At 41.9% G+C, this 21,393-nt stretch overlaps 1 protein-coding gene across 1 annotated transcript; it reads right to left on the reverse strand.

Moving 5' to 3' along the window:
• Window positions 1-16,770: 16,770 nt before the first annotated feature.
• LOC121574300 (zinc finger protein 503) lies at window positions 16,771-20,577 on the reverse strand. The gene is made up of 2 exons (XM_041886916.2): window positions 19,925-20,577; window positions 16,771-19,537 (listed from the first exon to the last, which is right to left on the reverse strand). Exons 1-2 carry the CDS (start codon window positions 20,165-20,167, stop codon window positions 18,113-18,115), a joined length of 1,668 nt encoding a protein of 555 aa, XP_041742850.1. The 5' UTR covers window positions 20,168-20,577; the 3' UTR covers window positions 16,771-18,112.
• Between the last annotated feature and the right edge of the window lie 816 nt (window positions 20,578-21,393).

The raw sequence follows: 21,393 nt of genomic DNA on the forward strand, positions 1-21,393 counted from the left end.
TCTCTCAGGCCTCTTCTGTGGCCTGTGTACTCTTTCATGGGTTTGTTGTGAAGTATTGTGCAGATTATTAATCAGTCCAGAGGCCCTAGCTGCTATTCATCTCCACCTATAGGCCTGTGGAACATTTTAAATCAATGCCATTCCACATAGTTGTTTCTAAGAATAAAGCGAGGCTGATCTGAAAGAGTCTTCGGTGCATCAAAATGGGAAATGTGTTCAATTCATTGCTGATGAGGAATAAAACACACGGTCAATGCGTTTTTGTGACATGAATGGTTATCTGAGGGAAAGAAGTATCATTACATTTGCATTAGATGAAATGTTAAAGCGTATAAGCACAAAACTAAACATATCGTACTTTGTACATTATCAGTCTTTCTTTGCACAAGCTATTCAAATATTCCATTTGTGACTTGCTTTAGAGTTATTCCTGAATCCAGTCTTCAGCTCCTGTTCAGCGCCAGCGTGTCGACACGCACGTCTATTTGACTGACAGACTCATCAGAATGAAGATCCTCCTAGCCTGAGGGGAAATGTGATACCTGTCAAATACTGGATATCTTTTAATGTTCACGTTTCACATTCATGTCACCGCAAACACCCAAGTCATAACATCAGTTATTATCTCATCGCTCAACATGCGATTGTTCTAATATACCTAAGATCTCACATGATCTCTTCACTTGTAATCAGAGTTTATGACAGTCTGTGTGTTGATTTGGCATGGGCTCTCGGATCCTCAAAAGGTTTTACAGCTGCACCATCGAGAGCATCTTGACTGGATACATCACCACTTGGTATGGCAAATGCACCGCCCTTGACTGCAAAGCGCTTCAGAGGGTGGTGCGGAGAGCCCAGTACATCACTGGGGCCAAGCTCCATGCCATCCAGGACCTCTATATCAGGTCTCCAGCCACCCAAGCCGTAGACTGTTCACTCTGCTACCGTATGGCAAACGGTACCGGAGCATCGGCTCTCGGACCAACAGGCTCCAAGTCAACTTCTACCCCCAAGCCATAAGACTGCTAAATAGTCAATTAATGGTACCCAAACTATCTGCACTGACTCTATCTTGCACTGACCCTACGCACACTCACTAGACTATACAGTATATACAAACCATATACACACTCACTAGACTATAGAGTTGAAGTCAGAAGTCTACATACACTTAGGTTGGTCATTAAAACTCGTTTTTCAACCACTCCACAAATGCCTTTTTAACAAACAATAGTTTTGGCAAGTCGGTTAGGACAACTACTTTGTGCATGACACAAGTAATTTTTCCAACAATTGTTTACAGACAGATTATTTCACGTATAATTCACTGTATCACAATTCCAGTGGGTCAGACGTTTACATACACTAAGTTGACTGTGCCTTTAAACAGCTTGGAAAATTCCAGAAAATGATGTCATGGCTTTAGAAGCTTCTGATAGGCTAATTGACATCATTTGAGTCAATTGGAGGTGTACCTGTGGTTGTATTTCAAGACCTACCTTCAAACTCAGTGCCTCTTTGCTTGACATCATGGGAAAATCTAAAGAAATCAGCAAAGACCTTAGAAATTTTTTGGGGACCTCCACAAGTCTGGTTCATCCTTGGGAGCAATTTCCAAACACCTGAAGGTACCACGTTCATCTGTACAAACAATAGTACGCAAGTATAAACACCATGCAACACACAGCCGTCATACCGCTCAGGAAGGAGACGCGTTCTGTCTCCTAGAGATGAACGTACTTTGGTGCGAAATGTGCAATCAATCCCAGAACAACAGCAAAGGACCTTGTGAAGATGCTGGAGGAAACAGGTACAAAAGTATCTATATCCACAGTAAAACGAGTCCTACAGTGAGGGAAAAACGTATTTGATCCCCTGCTGATTTTGTACGTTTGCCCACTGACAAAGAAATTATCAGTCTATAATTTTAATGGTAGGTTTATTTGAACAGTGAGAGACAGAATAACAACAACAAAATCCAGAAAAATGCATGTCAGAAATGTTATAAATTGATTTGCATTTTAATGAGGGAAATAAGTATTTGACCCCCTCTCAATCAGAAAGATTTCTGGCTCCCAGGTGTCTTTTATACAGGTAACGAGCTGAGATTCTCAGCTTGTTACCTGTATAAAAGACACCTGTCCACAGAAGCAATCAATCAATCAGATTCCAAACTCTCCAACATGGCCAAGACCAAAGAGCTCTCCTAGGATGTCAGGGACAAGATTGTAGACCTACACAAGGCTGGAATGGGCTACAAGACCATCGCCAAGCAGCTTGGTGAGAAGGTGACAACAGTTGGTGCGATGTGTCTCAAATGGAAGAAACACAAAATAACTGTCAATCTCCCTCGGCCTGGGGCTCCATGCAAGATCTCACCTCGTGGAGTTGCAATGATCATGAGAACGGCGAGGAATCAGCCCAGAACTACACGGGAGGATCTTGTCAATGATCTCAAGGCAGCTGGGACCATAGTCCCCAAGAAAACAATTGGTAACACACTACGCTGTGAAGGACTCAAATCCTGCAGCGCCCGCAAGGTCCCCCTGCTCAAGAAAGCACATATACAGGCCCGTCTGAAGTTTGCCAATGAACGTCTGAATGATTCAGAGGAGAACTGGGTGAAAGTGTTGTAGTCAGATGAGACCAAAATCGAGCTCTTTGGCATCAACTCAACTCGCCGTGTTTGGAGGAGGAGGAATGCTGCCTATGACCCCAAGAACACCATCACCACTGTCAAACATGGAGGTGGAAACATTATGCTTTGGGGGTGTTTTTCTGCTAAGGGGACAGGACAACTTCACAGCATCAAAGGGACGATGGACGGGGCCATGTACCGTCAAATCTTGGGTGAGAACCTCCTTCCCTCAGCCAGGGCATTGAAAATGGGTCGTGGATGGGTATTCCAGCATGACAATGACCCAAAACACACGGCCAAGGCAACAAAGGAGTGGCTCAAGAAGAGGCACATTAAGGTCCTGAAGTGGCCTAGCCAGTCTCCAGACCTTAATCCCATAGAAAATCTGTGGAGGGAGCTGAAAGTTCGAGTTGCCAAACGTCAGCCTCGAAACCTTAATGACTTGGAGAAGATCTGCAAAGAGGAGTGGGACAAAATCCCTCTTGAGATGTGTGCAAACCTGGTGGCCAACTACAAGAAACGTCTGACCTCTGTGATTGCCAACAAGGGTTTTGCCACCAAGTACTAAGTCATGTTTTGCAGATGGGTCAAATACTTATTTCCCTCATTAAAATGCAAATCAATTTATAACATTTTTGACATGCGTTTTTCTGGATTTTTTGTTGTTGTTATTCTGTCTCTCACTGTTCAAATAAACCTACCATTAAAAGTATATACTGATCATGTCTTTGTCAGTGGGCAAACATACAAAATCAGCAGGGGATCAAATACTTTTTTCCCTTACTGTATATCGACATAACCTGAAAGGCCGCTCAGCAAGGAAGAAGCCACTGCTCCAAAACCGCCATAAAAAAGCCAGACTACGGTTTGCAACTGCACATGGGGACAAAGAGCTTACTTTTTGGAGAAAAAGCTTACTTTTTGGAGAAAGTGACCCCAAGCATACTTCCAAAGTTGTGGCAAAATGGCTTAAGGACAACAAAGTCAAGGTATTGGAGTGGCCATCACAAAGCCCTGACCTCAATCCTACAGAACATTTGTGGGCAGAACTGAAAAAGCGTGTGTGAGCAAGGAGGCCTACAAACCTGACTCAGTTACACCAGCTCTGTCAGGAGGAATGGGACAAAATTCACCCAATTTATTGTGGGAAGCTTGTGGAAGGCTACCCAAAACGTTTGACCCAAGTTAAACAATTTAAAGGCAATGCTACCAAATACTAGTTGAGTGTATGTAAACTTCTGACCCACTGGGAATGTGATGAAAGAAATACAAGTTTAAATGAATAATTCTCTCTACTATTATTCTGACATTTCACATTCTTAAAATAAAGTGGGGATCCTAACTGACCTAAGACAGGGAATTTTTACTAGGATTAAATGTCAGGAATTGTGAAAAACTGAGTTTAAATGTATTTGGCTAAGGTGTATGTAAACTTCCGACTTCAACTGTATATACACAAACCATATACACACTCACTCACACACACTACATTGACACTCTCACACAAAACCCACACACATTCACATACACTACATACGCCCACACACACACGAAATCCGACACAACACAAACACACACACTTTTACACTCATAATTTGCTTCTGCTACTCTGTTCTTTAATTTGCTCTTATTATTATCTATCCTGATGCCTAGTCATTTCACCCTGCCTTCATGTACATATCTACCTCATATCCCTCGTACCTCTGCACATTGATCTGGTACTGGTACTCCCTGTATATTGCTCCATTCTTGTGTATTCTATTTTATTCCTTGTGTTACTATTTTATTTTTTAACTGCATCTTTGGGAAGGGCTCAGTAAGCAAGCATTTCACGGTAAAGTCTACACCAGTTGTATTCAGCGCATGTGACAAATAAAATTGGATTTGATTTTGATTTGATTTTGATTCGATTTTTCATGTACTGAATTTTAAAAATATGTATATTTGTTTCCATCAGATGTTCAACTATACCGATAGCTTTGTCACAAAAATGTTGCGTTAAATAGCAAATGTGCTTACTCTGGTCTTAACAGGTGCGCTCTAGCCAACAGGTGCGCTCTAGCCAACAGGTGCGCTCTAGCCAACAGGTGCGCTCTAGCCAACAGGTGCGCTCTAGCCAACAGGTGCGCTCTAGCCAACAGGTGCGCTCTAGCCAACAGGTGCGCTCTAGCCAACAGGTGCGCTCTAGCCAACAGGTGCGCTCTAGCCAACAGGTGCGCTCTAGCCAACAGGTGCGCTCTAGCCAACAGGTGCGCTCTAGCCAACAGGTGCGCTCTAGCCAACAGTTCACAAATACAGTGCAGGTAGTTAGTCTACATGACGAGATTATTATGATCAGAGTGAGAATATTTGTATTTGTCAAACGGCAGTCAAGCTTCGATCATGTCACCAGAATAAGACCCTCAATATTTATTGAAAAGGGGCATCAAGCTCGTGCACTTTCACCACCCTGTGAAGTTCATCATAACTTATTTCATCTGTAGCCTAATAAACTGCACTGTTTCCGGAGTCGTAGTGGGAGGACCACACACCATATCATCGTGTGACTCCAAGCTTACTTCGATATGATGGTTATTATATAAATATTTTCGCATAAAGGCGTTTCCACCGCCATTTCTCGCATAATTAATTTTATCGACACAAAAAGATCCCACCTTGCCTAAGCATATTTTGTTTTGTTGACATTTGGAAAGTTTACCACCAAATTTGTTTCCATCAGGCCTGTCATGAGATTTTTTATCCAACGTGTACTTTACTTGCATAAAAAGGTTGGATGTAAACCTGGTTAGTAACCATTATGTAAAGGTTGGATGTAAACCTGGTTAGTAACTTACTACTTGGGAAAGCATGCAGTTCATTAGGCTACAGATTAAATAAATTATGGGTGGTGAAAGTGCACAGTGATGAGTGACATGGTGTCATGGTGACATAATCGGCTATACCCGCACTATATCTGTGAGCTGTGACCAGTGGACACATACGCTATAACGCAACATTTTGTGACAAAACCATCAGTAGAGTTGGAAATGCGATGGAAACACGTTTAATGCACAGCCTTTATCCGCAACAAGTCATTTTGATGGAAACACATCTCTGGCGGGAAAATGCGCTTATTGATTTTATGCTGATTTTAGAATATTAGCATTAAAATCGGTTGCCAATTGGATGGAAATCTAGCTACTGACATGATATTCCACCTATACCATGTATTTAGGCCTACAAGGATTTGCAATGTATTGGTGTAGTTACAAAACTAATAACTAATTTGAAAAGAAATTAAAACAAATTAAACCATTGAATGATGCACCTTATCTAACAGTTTAGCAAAAACATTCTAGTTACCATAATAGTTAGAGTGTAACTACAACTGCAGGTCATTACGGCAACTTACTGTAAAATACTGCCAAGACAATCAACCCAAGATGATGACAGTGATGACATCTCCCGCTGTGCCAAATCACTCAGAACCTGTCATTGTAAATGTCTTACTCTGGTCCGGTCTCACTGCATCAAGTGTTTACTGTGTCCACTGCCACGGACAATAACAGCTTACAGGCAGACAGTGGAGAGCATGTGGTGTGCAGCTGTGCAGGACTAGTTGACTGACTGACTGTACAGTACAGGAGGATGGATAGCAGCACTGCTCTTCTTCTGCTGTGGGAGGTCATGGTACATTGGCATGGGTGAAGCTGAACTTCCACAGAACAGATTGTTTCCACACACACACAGAGAGAGAGAGCGAGAGAGAGTGAGAGAGAGAGAAGAGAGAGAAGAGAGAGAAGAGAGAGAGAGAGAGAGAGAGAGAGAGAGAGAGAGAGAGAGAGAGAGAGAGAGAGAGAGAGAGAGAGAGAGAGAGAGAGAGAGAGAGAGAGAGAGAGAGAGAGAGAGAGAGAGAGAGAGAAAAAAAAATTACTAGATGAGCCAACAAACAGACATCACCATTTCACTTGTCAGATCTGGGGAGGCTTCAGGAGGGGACACAGGTGTTTGCCCACAGAGCTGTGACAGTAAACCCTAATTGTGGTATCTATAAAAGGAGATCCAAATGTGCCACAGAAGCTGGATTTAAAAAAAATGTATGACAAAATATTAGAAGAAAGTCAAAGTTTGCTGCTTCCAAGTGTGATCTTAATCTGAGCTATAGTGATTTAACGATGACAATGTGAACATCTCCAAAACACCAACCATCCTGCTTGTTGATACTCAGTGAGGCAGGATGTAATCATTTATACATTCACCAGTTATTTATTTTTCTTCACCTACTGGAGCTAAATGCAATCTCCTCAAGAATGTGTAGCGGTAATACATTTTCTCAATTCTGTCTGGAAAGTATTGCATTTAAATTTAGTTCCTGTTTGTACATGACAGAAACTCTTTATCACTACCTGGAAGACAACATATAATTCCCTCCCCTAAACTATTCCTCATACATTTAACATGCCCCTCCAAATAGGTCATTGGTTTATTGTAATGCAGAAACACCTGCTAGCTCAGCACAATATTATTTCCTATGATGTCGGCAATATATCGTCTCTCCACTTTCCTCAGGGCAGAAGACACATAAAAACCTACCACCAACAACAACAGGATTGGTAGGTAATTTGAGCTTCAATTTCACAGTTAACACTAAAATACATTAAAGTCGTAAAAGTGATGCGTAGCTTGGTATTTCTTGGGGCTGTGTGTGTAGCTGTGTCTGATTCTGGTCCTATTTGTCTCCCAGTCAGCCCCATTAGTCTGTTTAATACCCTCTGCTCCCTCATACGGTGCTCAGAGTCAGATCAATGTGTGATACATTGCAGCATCATCACTTAGGCCTACTGAATGTGGATGAGTTGAGAAAGGCCCCCATCTTTCCTGCTCTTATTTTCTCTGAGAAGTCTCTATTGGAATCCATTGGAGTATAGGGAGAAGGGAGGTTTGTGTAGCGTTGTTGGCTGTGGTGGTGTGTGTGTGTGTGTGTGTGTGTGTGTGTGTGTGTGTGTGTGTGTGTGTGTGTGTGTGTGTGTGTGTGTGTGTGTGTGTGTGTGTGTGTGTGTGTGTGTGTGTGTGTGTCTGTGTGTTGGGAGGAGGGGGTGTATCGTCTCAAAGTCTGAGGTGAATGAATCGCTAGAGTACTGTGTCGGCTGGTAATAGTTGAATAGTTTATATCAACTTGATAAATATGGCTCTTATAAATCACATGGGTGTTATATATTGCTGCTCTGTTTCTCCCTTTTTTCATACTTGGCTCCTGCTACGGGTGTCTGAAGAGAATCAGGAAGTAGAATGTTTTAGCAGCAGTCCAGACAATGGCAACTCCCATGTAGTATGTTGCCATGTTGACAGCCATTTTGTTTATCAATGTCACATTCAGTTGAAGTCGGAAGTTTACATACACCTTAGCCAAATACATTTAAACTCAGTTTTTCACAATTCCTGACATTTAATCCTAGTAAAAATTCCCTGTCTTAGGTCAGTTAGGATCCCCACTTTATTTTAAGAATGTGAAATGTCAGAATAATAGTAGAAAGAATTATTCATTTAAACTTGTATTTCTTTCATCACATTCCCAGTGGGTCAGAAGTTTACATACACTCAACTAGTATTTGGTAGCATTGCCTTTAAATTGTTTAACTTGGGTCAAACGTTTCGAGTAGCCTTCCACAAGCTTCCCACAATAAGTTGGGTGAATTTTGGCCCATTCCTCCTGACAGAGCTGGTGTAACTGAGTCAGGTTTGTAGGCCTCCTTGCTCGCACACGCTTTTTCAGTTCTGCCCACAAATTTTATATAGGATTGAAGTCAGGGCTTTGTGATGGCCACTCCAATACCTTGACTTCCTGACTGATGTCTTGAGATGTTGCTTCAATATATCCACATAATTTTCCTTCCTCATGATGCCATCTGTTTTGTGAAGTGCACCAGTCCCACCTGCAGCAAGGCACCCCCACAGCATGATGCTGCCACCCCCGTGCTTCACGGTTGGGATGGTGTTCTTCGGCTTGCAAGCAACCCCCTTTTTCCTCCAAACATAACGATGGTCATTATGGCCAAACAGTTCTATTTTTGTTTCATCAGACCAGAGGACATTTCTCCAAAAAGTACGATCTTTGTCCCCATGTGCAGTTGCAAACCGTAGTCTGGCTTTTTTAATGGCGGTTTTGGAGCAGTGGCTTCTTCCTTGCTGAGCGGCCTTTCAGGTTATGTCGATATAGGACTCGTTTTACTGTGGATATAGATACTTTTGTACCTGTTTCCTCCAGCATCTTCACAAGGTCCTTTGCTGTTGTTCTGGGATTGATTTGCACTTTTCGCACCAAAGTAAGTTCATCTCTAGGAGACAGCTTCCTGAGCGGTATGATGGCTGCGTGGTCCCATGGTGTTTATACTTGCGTACTATTGTTTGTACAGATGAACGTGGTACCTTCAGGCGTTTGGAAATTGCTCCCAAGGATGAACTAGACTTGTAGAGGTCTACAATTTATTTTCTGAGGTCTTGGCTGATTTCTTTTCATTTTCCCATGATGTCAAGCAAAGAGGCACTGAGTTTGAAGGTAGGCCTTGAAATACATGCACAGGTACACCTCCAATTGACTAAAATTATGTCAATTAGCCTATCAGAAGCTTCTAAAGCCATGACATCATTTTCTGGAATGTTCCAAGCTGTTTAAAGGCACAGTCAGCTTAGTGTATGTTAACTTCTGACCCACTGGAATTGTGATACAATTCCTTATAAGTTGGAAAAATTACTTGTGTCATGCACAAAGTAGATGTCCTAACCGACTTGCCAAAACTATAGTTTGTTAACAAGAAATTTGTGGAGTGGTTGAAAAACGAGTTTTAATGACTCCAACCTAAGTGTATGTAAACTTCCGACTTCAACTGTAGATAATCTGACTAAACTACATAAAAATTTGAAATATTCTGGAATAAAACGGCATGATAAACAGTAGCCTACTGGAGCTACTGATGATTCTCTTCAAACATATTTGAATCGCGAAAATAAAAAATCTAATTAGGAACATATTTGAAGAATAGGTGTTACTATGAATTTGTAACAGTCATGATTTGTCTGATCAGGAAAGAAAATAGTAAATCTCTCTCTTACATGATATAAAGCAGGGTTCCCCAATAAGCTGCCCGCGGGCCAAATTCGGCCGTGGGGTGATTTTATTTGGCCCCCCAAGTTTTCAATAATTTTAGTTGTTGGACATAAAAATCTGCAGGAAATCAGCTCTTGGTGATTTTAATTTAGGAAATCTGTTCAAGTATTCCCACGCATAAAAAGAGAGGCATAGGCCTATCTGGTCCTATTCCAATGTGATCTAGGTTTGAAATTATTCAGTTTTTGTCAAATACTATCTGTTTGGTTTTCTTGTGGTCATTATGCAGTGTACAAATTATTTATAACAATGTTCCGGCCACCTGACCATTTGCTCAAGGAAAAATCGGGCCACGGCTGAATGTAATTGGGGACCCCTGATATAAAGGATCTGGATCTCATATCAACTTGGCAGCAGAAGGGAAGGAATGTGGATTGGTGCTCCGCTCCAGTCCTATCTAGATGATATCATGGAAGCAAGGCCCAATGACACGTCCTTGGTGCTCATTCATAGAGAAGAACTAAGAAAAAAAGACACCAATTATGTGGTGGACTGAAACCTCAAACCGTCAAAATGGGAGGGGTGAAAAAATGGTTTGTTCTCAAATTAACTGGGATTGTGTTCTCTTTGATAGTACAGTGGGTGGCTACGGACCAGGACATATGCAGTGATTCTGCCTACTATCATATTCACACAGCTTCAAACAATTAGACTAACCTTGTGATCGTGTGGTGGAATGCCCTCAAGATACTGAGACATTGATTATGTCAAATTAAGGCAATGAGCCCTTTGAAGCTCCTACTCTGACATTTTCTCAGCTATTTACATTCATCAATGACAGAAAACAACCTCATCAGTGCAACACTCAACTCCACCATCGCCCATTATGGATCCTGGAAGATTGGTGCATTTCCATAAAATATTCTTTGTCAGAAACAGGGAAATGGGCAAATGATCGGTGAAGTGAAAAAGCTGCATAGCGACTATAACATAGATCCCAAAGCAGATGCGAATAATCTCAATTAGGCCATTTTAAGCAGGAGAAGGTTTCTCGTCGAGTGAGTTGGGAGTTTCTAGAGTGCCGTAAATGGAAAGCTTCGATGGGCAGCAGGTAGCCTAGCGGTTAAGAGACAGTAACTGAAAGGTTGGTTAAGAGCCAGTAACTGAAAGGTCGCTGGTTCGAATCCCCAAGCCGACTAGGTGAAAAATCTGTCTATGTGCCCTTGAGCAAGGTAATTAACCGTAATTGCTCCTGTAAGTCGCTCTGGAAAAGAGTGTCTGCTTAAACGTAAATGCCATCCCCACTTTTCACATATCATTTGAATGAGAGAGCACTTTACATTTGTAAATTAATAAGGAGAGAAAATCACACTTAAAAGGCTGTGTGCATGGTGCATGCACTGAGGAGTGATTCATGCATGGATCCTCAGCTCAGTCAGGAACCATATAAGGAGAAGTGGGGGTTTCGAAATGTGCCACTCAAGACATCGTTTGGGTTATCGGACGTTAGTCATAGTCTGCAAAAATGACAGTAAGGAATTTCAGTTATGCAACAAACAAATTTCTATTCGAGCGTGTGTCTTTGAACGTTACCTACCGGTAGCCATGTATGTAACGTTACGTTTTTCGTAAATGTAAATGCCAGCTAACGTTAGCTACCTTAATTTATAGAAAAATCATACATTTTACAATGTATTATTTATTATTGAATATTTGAAATTATAATAATTGAAATATCAAGTCATGGCGGTTCTAGTTACGGAATTCCAGCGCTTCTAGTGTTAAAAGACTCCTTTTGAAACCCCCACTTCTCCTTATATGGTTCCTTTCGAAACCCCCACTTCTCCTTATATGGTTCCTTTTGAAACCCCCACTTCTCCTTATATTTTATTTTTTTATTTCATTTTACCTTTATTTAACTAGGCAAGTCAGTTAAGAACAAATTCTTATTTACAATGACGGCCTACACCGGCCAAACCCGGACGACGCTGGGCCAATTGTGCGCCGCCCTATGGGACTCCCAATCACGGCCGGTTGTGATACAGCCTGGAATCGAACCAGGGGGTCTGTAGTGACGCCTCAAGCACTGAGATGCAGTGCCTTAGACCGCTGCGCCACTCGGCTGCGTCACTTCTCCTTATATGGTTCCTTTCGAAACGCTCACTTTTCCTGAGAGATGCACTGCACTGAGAGATGACATATCAGTAGGTGGCAGCATAGAGACCCTGAGAGATGACTGCTCTGAGCAATGACATCGCTGGACCCTATTGGTTTTGAGGATGAAATGATCTCCATTATGGTTCTCAGTTGGGAGATCTGCATTCTAGGATCAGCCTGTCAGAACGGCATGCTTTAGTGCTGAAGGATATGACGTGTGACCACTGCCGATGTTGATTGATGTTAGATTTAGTATCCGCTTGGTGATAATGTAATTTACTTGATGCAGTGGATGTGTTTACGAGCTGATTAAAGCGCCCTCCTGAGCCCTGCTTTGTTTCATGCTGTTCCTTTTATGGCTTTATTGCTACAATCACAAAAGTTGTGGATATCTATCTCAACAGCCGGTGCCCGCAATCATAAATCACTGTCAGTAGCTAGATGTCCATCCAACTGACAGATTTTTGTGTGAATATTCTAAAATATGCATAAAGAAAAGATGCACATTTTCCCACCAGTGGTGTGTTTCCACCAAGCGGATAAAAATCAGTGCATGATGACGTAGTGTACACAAAATCTAATTTTTCATGTAGCCTACCGAATAAAAATTCATTTTCAACTCTATCGATAGTTTTGTCTTAAACCTTTGCATTAAATAGCAAATGTGCCCACTCTGGTCTTGGCACGTGAGCTCTAGCCAACAGCTCCCAGATACAGTGCGGGTAGGTTCTGTGGGTAGGTTAGTCTACATGATGAGATTATTTTGGATAAGAGTGAGAATATGTAGCCTAATAAACTGCATGGTTTCCAGAGTCGAGCAAACAAATTATCTGTATCGGTCTGCTAATACAGGACTATTAAAGGCCAAGTGCACTACTTTTGTGAAAAAAGTAGTGCACTTTTATCATCCCAACTTCCCGTGGCTATGGCTTCCATCACAGCTGTAGTGAATGTTTTTTATAAGGTATGACTTTACTTGCATAAAAACTGTGGATGGAAACGTGGGTTGTGAGACGATGGTTTGTTTTAGTACTACACCTTATAGGACAGGGGCCTTATGCTGCATTTAGATGGTTAGAGGTAGACGGTAGATGGCATACCGGATGTCATTGTTTTCAATGACACATTTTTGTTTTGGCTCTATGAGGTTAAAGTGCTGACTGTCAGCTTTAATTTTGGGGTATTTTCATCCACATCGGGTGAACCGTTTAGAAATTACAGCACTTTTTTTTGCATAGTCCCCCCATTTTAGGGGACCAAAAGTATTGGGACAAATTCACTTACATGTGTATTAAAGTAGTCAAAAGTTAAGTATTTGGTCCGATATTCCTATCACGCAATGATTACATCAAGCTTGTGACTCTACAAACTTGTTGGATGCATTTGCTGTTTGTTCTGGTTGTGTTTCAGATTATTTTGTGCCCAATAGAAATGAATGGTAAATAATGTATTGTGTAATTTTGGAGTCACTTTTATTGTAAATAAGAATGCAACTTATTTCTAAACACTTCTACATTCATATGGATGCTACCATGATTACCGATAGTCCTGAATGAATCGTGAATAATGATGAGTGAGAAAGTCACAGACACACAAATATCATAACCCCCCCCCCTAAAAAAAAAAATTGCTAACCTCCCGTTATTGTAATGGTTAGCATGTCTTGGGGGTATGATATTTGGCGTCTGTAACTTTCTCACTCATCATTATTCACGATTCATTCAGGACTATCTGTAATCATGTAGAAGTGTTTAGGAAACATATATGACTTATGTCTAGAAAGGGGCTAGAACATTATAGCTGCTTCTCCAGTATTGACACAGCTGTTATCCAAACTATAGGCTGGCCATGGCAGACGACGGCGGGTCTTTATATTGTGCCACACACCCACTAATGACAGCTTTAGCGGTGGAGGGTAATTCAGGATGGAGGGTTGACTACGGGGTGAGATGTGTTACTCACATCCAGGGTTCCCCAAGGCCTTGCTCTGCCTGCCAGGTTTCCTGCACTGTTGCATTGTGGGCGGGTGAAAGATGGTATGGTATCACTGCTGTCCGAATACTAAAATGGCTCCTCTTTTTTTAAGACCACGGATCTGAGAAGATATAAGAGTAGGTGATGCAGATGTTGTTCGCTGAACCATGCTTGTGTGATGAGTAACAGTGTCTGGCCGAGACCCGATGACTTGTGTTAGCTCTTAAAGGCTTAGCTTGGTGGGTTAATACTATCTGTTGTGGTGTATCATTAAACCACCCAGGTTTAATACTTGGTATGTTACATAAACCAGGGGAAGAATGGAATACACAGCTATAATTGAGCCATTCAACGCACACCTCAAGTAATTGTTGTCATGACATACTATCAAAGGTATTTACTCATTCGTCCTCCACCACATACCTCTGCTCTGAGACATTACTCAGTGTTGAAGAAGCACGCCCAAACATTATCAATAGGACCCCAATAAGCCAGTTTATGTTTATAACCTGGCAGTTAAGATAGTGTTTTTGGTAGGTGATAGATAGGTGATAGATATGCAGACACTTCAAAGATCAACAACAAAGGCTCGCTCTCCCACTCCCCTTCTCACCATGCTGTGCTACTAGATGTAGATGGGAACAGTGATCCTGCTCCATTAAGGCTGTGAACCCTTGTAAAAGCCTTGTCCTTGACCCCAACCTGTTCATGTTTCCTGGGCCAGATTAGGGAATGAACCTCACTTATCCTCTACCTCTATGACCTGTGTGTTTTTTGCTGTGTCTGTCACCAACACGACCTCCCACTCACAATAATAAATTCACATTGTTCTGTGTCAAAACTGTATTGCAAATTTAGACAATGGTGTAAGTGATTTTGTCAGCACAGAACCATGGATTATTAGAGCCTATATTTCCCCTTTGTCATGTTTAAATTAAAAGAATACAGTATAATAATATTATTCCTCACTGTGCTATACTCTGACTGTCCTCACCTCCCTATAATATCATAGTCCTTTCAGACAGTTTTGAGCCTTAGTACAATGCAAAATGAATGTACTGCTGGTATGAAGCACTAATGCTGTAGCAAAGTCATTTTTCTCCTCTGCTTGTTGGCTTTACACACTGTGAGCCAACGGAAGGGGATGGTGCTGGTAATTCATGCACACATGTGCCTGCCTGTTCACCCAGTGACAGGCCAGGGGAGGGGCACATGATAAATTGCCTTCCACCGGGGACCTCCATACACAGCCACCATGATGTGGGTAAAAATGGAAATTGCTCCCTTTCACCATCATTACATCAGTTTAGAGCGTTGTGTGTGGGCCTCCACACAGACACACACACATTCATGCACGCATGTACACACACACACACACGTACTCATGCACACAAACGAACTCACATGTACACAAACACACACACACACACACACAGAAGTTGGGTTTGACAATGGCTGCTGGTGAAACAAGAGGAGAGATCTCTGTAATATGGTATTCAGCTAAATAACCAACGACAGGGTGGATGTGTGTAGCTATCATTCAGAGGCCAAAATCATTTAGAAATACCTAATTCATTCATATTCAAGAACATTTCCAGAGTATAGCTATGTATTTGCATGAGTTATAGATGCAAAGTGGAAACACAAGCATTTGATGGACAGAGGAGCCAATAGATAGAGATGTGTGGCAGTGCTCAATGCTCTAGGGCTGTTGCTCTCTATTGTAGCCTGTCACTTCAGACACACCCACTGTGTGTGACTTCTCGCCTTTCACACAGAATTAAGGAAATGGTACGTTGCGCCTAACACCAGTTTGTGCCGGTATAGAGGAGAATATCTGGCCTTAGCTTGAAGCTATTCTCAGCTAGCTACACTGACAGTTAAGAACAGGAATAAAAGATTTATAAGCCTGTCAACTATATATTCAGACACAACATATTTGTGTTTGATAAGGGTGGCACAAGACCTTAACAATATATTTTATTAAATGAAAACAACTAAACTTCTGATTGAATTCCAGTTTCAATTCAAAGTTTCCCAATTATGCAATTTAAAACATGAATGAATCATGTGGACTTGTAGGGTTAACCCATTAGCTATTGGTATTTGAGTAATATAACATTTCTTGATTGCAACATTTTATTGCTATCTCGGGCATAGGCCCATTTCGTAGGCCTGGTGTGGAAATATTCAGTGAAAAGCAATACCTGTATGCCGAATGCGGTAGCCATTTTTTATCTGATAAATGCAATAATCAAGGCATGATTAATTACTGTACTAATAGGCTGTGTCTATAACCATGCAATTTAATATTGTGTGGCCTTAAACTTAGCAAAAAAGGCAGCTAGGCTACACTTTTATAACATTTCCATTACGGAGCAGAGAAACAGTTAGCCCTATAGGCCAGCTGTTGATGAATTTCAATATGAAAAAATACCACGAAACTGCAAACCTGTTTAAATCCAAGTTATGAATCGGCCTACAATGCATTGTTTTTATATTTATAAATTAGTTCGCTTTTTAATTATATTATAGGCCTGATTTAGCTCAGGCCTTGTAACGCCAAGGTAGTGGGTTCGATCGCCGGGACCACCCATACACAAAAAATTTATGCACGCATGACTGTAAGTCGCTTTGGATAAAAGCGTCTGCTAAATGGCATATTATTTTTTATTTTATTTATAATATTCGTTAGTTTAAACTATAGATCATGGCATTTTGAAGTGGTCTACAACTTTCTGAACTCTGGAACACAATCATCTGACACTAGATAAGACAAATATTCCTTTAAATCTTTGAGAATCACTCACCAATGTTGTCTCTAAAATCAGTCGTTTTCAACCAACTATATTCAAGTTGGGCCAAAGTGGAAATAGATTATAGAAAGAGGCATTCTAAAAATCAGTTATGCGCAACATTCATAAGTAGTCCTTACAACTTTATTCCCTTAGGCCTATGCATTGAAAAGGCATTTTAGAGTTTTCCCTTCTGTTTTTAGTAGGCTATGCTATATTCAAAACTAATGCATCTTAAATGACTAGTGAATAGAGACAATATATTATAAATTCAATGTACATAGATCAGCAAATAGCCTAAACGCATTTCAAAAGGAGGCGCTCTCGGTTTGTTGCCGTGGGAACCATTAACCAGGCAATGTCGAGATATAATTTTTGTGCATCATCAAATATTGAAGTTAGGGTTAAAACTATATTTAGCCAACAAGACTTATTTGGAAATCACCTGCTTAAATCACTACAGAAATAAATGTCAAAGCTCATCCTCAATCAACAATTATTAACATGCTTTGATGGATGTATCCCGTTTTAGAATACGCACACATGGCTCGCGCACACACCACCATTAAGTTCAGCTACATTAGTGTTGAAATAATTTTCGATCTAAATTGCATTCGAAGTTGTGTTTAGTTTTAAAAGCCTATCGTTTTTCAACCATTTAAATTAGGCCTATTTAGTTTAGAAACAATGGATCATGCTAAAAATAGCATTTAGCCTACCCTATAGATATAATGTTCTAAAAAACGAAGCCTACTCATAAATAACATTTACATTTTAGTCATTTAGCAGACGCTCTTATCCAGAGCGACTTACAGTTAGTGAGTGCATACATTTTTCAATAACGTTCTAGTATATTCTGTATAGGCAACCAGTTAATAAGATTAACTTCCCAATCAGCACATTTCATAATGTCCATTTAAAATGTTAATGAACCCAGAAATTGTTTAATGAAATAGCATGTTAAAAATGTAGATCTTGTTGTTATAATCATAAAAGGAGGCACACGGAAATATGGAACAGAATTGTTTCTTATTTTTCCAGAATACATACAAAAAAAAAAATTAACAATTCTCTTTCCATGGTATACACCTGAAAAATAACAATTTAAAATGATGTGGACAATTTGGGATTTTAAGAAACAAACATGCATGTAAATAATTCTCAATGAGACATTAAATAAGAACAATACAATCATAGCAATTTCAAATGAACATCGAAATGAAAACCCTTATTTTAGCCTATTAGTATTCTACCATGTGTTTTCACTTTACCTATAGAGTTCGGTTTAAACATAATGCACTTTGAGTCTCTCAAATGTCTTCCATTTGTAGCTATTATCATCCGCTTTCAGCCGACATAAATAAATACCGAGTCCACGGATCCCGCCCATAGGTGGAGCGATGATATAAAAGTCTTTATATTTGCATTTTTATAACTATAAACTTTTCAAAAGTCAAGTGTGTTTCACTGGTATCCCAGCGCTGACGCTGTGGTGAGTCTCTGGCCGTACAGTGCATAGGGGGAGTAGTATGGCCCGGTGGCTGCGGGGACAGGGACAGGGGCTCCGGTAGGCAGGGGGCTCTTGGAGTACGGATGGTAACGGCTGCTTAGTCCCAACGCGTGATGCGGACTCCTCAGCGTCAGTGTCCCAGGGCTTCCAGGGCCTCCTGACTGTGGCATGTGCATGTGGCATGCCATCGCAGCAGCCGCAGCACTAGCTAACGATGAGGAATTAGGGTAACCCGATATCAACTTCTCCGCCCCGGTGAAGGCGGTGTGCGTCCGCAGGTGGTTCAGCAGCTCCTCGGAAGAGGAGAAACGCTTGTCGCAGGGTCCGTTCGCTGACACCCAGTTACAGACGTGAGGAAGGGGGTCGTTGGGGAGCATGAAACCATAGGGGTACAAAGGATGTCCACTGAAAGATTGCGGAGAGGAGTGCATGCCGTGCAAAAGGTGTGTCGGGTACATGTGGTGGTACCCGGATTTCATCGCGTTGGCTGCCGCGGCAGCTGCGTTGTCGTGGCACTGCTGCGAGGCACTGGCAGCGCCCGCTAAGTGGCTGGCACAATGGTAACTTAAGCAGTAAGGGTCTCTACACAGGCTGGCTGACATGATGGAGGGTGGAGAGGCCCCGGCCAGCGGGCTGGATCCGGCCTTACTGCAGCCCATGCTGGCCAGCTGTGCGTTAACCAGGCTCCCGCCGTGAGGGAGGAAGTGTTGGGGATAACCAGCATAGGCCCCTAAACTCCCGGGGTAGTGCATGCCAGCAGGCGGCAGGGGAAAAACTGTCTGACCCGGTTTGTAAGGAGAGACCGGGGCTACAAGTCCTGACCCGAGTCCGGAAGCAGAGGAAACGGAGGTTAGAGAGGAGGATTCAGAAGACGGGGCTTTGGACCCAGGCGTTGTCTCCTGGTGTTGGTTCACCTCCACGTTAATTCCACCGCAACTCACGCTTATCCTGCTGTGGCTGTTAGTGGATCCAGATCCGTCTGTTGTGCCATTTTTATTACAATCTGAATCTTTCTTGTCCTCCCTGTCGCCACACTTCCCCTCTGACGGCATGGGCGAGGCAGAAGTGCTAGAGTTGGGGCTGCCTGTCCGTGGCGTGAACGGCTGACAGGTGGCGCTCGGCACTCGGAAACCAGTCTTCTCTCCACTCGAGACGCCCGAGGACGAGTCCTTCTTATCTGACGGTTTCGAATAGGGTTTGAAGCTGGATTTGTCATCCACACCGATGTCACTCATTTTTAATGGACCGGATTTGGACTCCTTGTCACTAGATCCATTTGATGTAATAGAGGATAGTTTGGAGGAGGGAGGGGGGTCAGGTTTACCGATTTGAGAGCATGTCTGCGCCAGCAGTGCCAACGGACTCTTCTTAGCATCTAGCTGTAGAGAAAACAAGACCTATATTTACAAATCGAGCACTGAAAAAATATATACAAACAATAGGACTTTTGGTCGAAATGCAACCAGAAACGGAATGTCCGAGCCCTTCTCCAAAAGAATTGTGCGCAATGCGCAGCTTTTACGCGAGAATAGCCGTGCTTACGAGTAGACTTAAGATTCCCATTTCCTAAAATCATAACAGTTTCCTTTACCAGTCATCTTTATAACAGAATAACCCACATTTCCACTACGATATAATAAATATATGTTTTTTTTAAATGCTATTCCATGTGTTACATTCCGGGATAACCATTTCTATGTGTAATTCTAACAAAACAAACATGAAACTTTTAACCATTAATTCTACTAGTCTTTCTGAAATCTTACCTCAATAGGGCTAATCGGGGTAGATGGTAACGGTTGAAGATACTCTGGGTGCAAAATGTGTCCTGATCGTGCCGTAAGCATTTTCAAAATCTTGATGGGGACTCGGTTAGTTTGCCGTAGATGGTCCGACGGGGGAACGGAGTGAAGAAAAGGCTTGTTGATGATATTCCGAGAGTCGATGCTCTCCCAGACTAGATGAGTACTACTATTTCTCAGAGCAGACACCGAGGGCGATGTGATCATGTCCCAATTCTCACGAAATTAGTCGGTAATGCATTTATCAGATTCATCAAGAAAAGCAAATACAACCTCTTTCGAAAATCAAGAGTGTGATATTGCGTGTAATAATCCGTATAATGTGAGGAAACGAAGAAGGTGCGGTTGGTAAGCAGGAAGGAGTGTGAGTGCGAGGTTATCGCGGATCCGTGGCTGCGTCTTGCACCATGGGCATAGCGCGTTCTGTGTCTCCCGGCTTGTCCGCGCTCTATACTCCCGAAGTACGAACTGGTAGAAATGTTCACTTCAAAAGCACCTGAATTAGTCCGAGATTAAAGCCTTTGCCGCCTTCCAATCAAATGGGACCCCGAGGTGATTGGAGGGTCAAGGGGATGTGACGTTGCCTCTTTCTAAGCGCCTCTATATTGACAGCTCCGGGGAGGAGATAGTGAGGAGGAATAGTTGGGTTGTTGTGTGCGCTCTCACCATCCTCGAGGCAGGGCTTGTTTTGGTTTTTCAGTGTCTGAAAAAGGATGTAGACCCAAGTCTGGAAATAGTAGTCTTTCTGGCATTTTCAAAACAGTGAAGGCATTTGGCTGTAAAGGTAGGCGATGTGGTAATGGTAATTACTGGAAGGCACATAGCCTACATGATATTTAGGAGATGGGAAATGTATTAATGAAACTATAGCCTGCATTAAATAGACTAATTATTCGTTTGTTCTCTAGAGACTAATGCACTAATAAGCATTGTATTTGGCACCTTTTGAGCTATATTACCAAGATCTTGAATCAATCAATGCAAGCCTGTATTTTAGTTTACATACACTTTCCTATAGGCTACGAATTATATCCCACAACCAGAAGATCAACTACTTCAGATTGAATTCCCCAATCAGACAAGCGTTGACAGGAACAGACCAATGCAGTGATGGAGGGATGTGAATGTCACATGTTTTCAGTATAATATACACCGCCCTTCTATTTCTATCTTCACGCCTCCGTCAACTGTCAATTCTGCTCCACCGCAATCAATCAGTTATTTGTCAGGGGCTGTCAATCCGGCCTTGATTCATGTCAGCTATTGTAGATGATTACATGCGAGCGTGGCTGCATGGGGAAAAGGACAAATGGGAAGAGAGAGAGGCATCTGAGAAAAGAGACACTTAATTTGGACGAAATAAATCATCCTCGTGTTAAATTAAATTACTATAAGCATCGACAATAGGCAGACGGCGACGCGCTAGACTATGC

Source organism: Coregonus clupeaformis, chromosome 1 (assembly GCF_020615455.1).
Source record: "Coregonus clupeaformis isolate EN_2021a chromosome 1, ASM2061545v1, whole genome shotgun sequence".
NCBI lineage: Eukaryota > Metazoa > Chordata > Actinopteri > Salmoniformes > Salmonidae > Coregonus > Coregonus clupeaformis.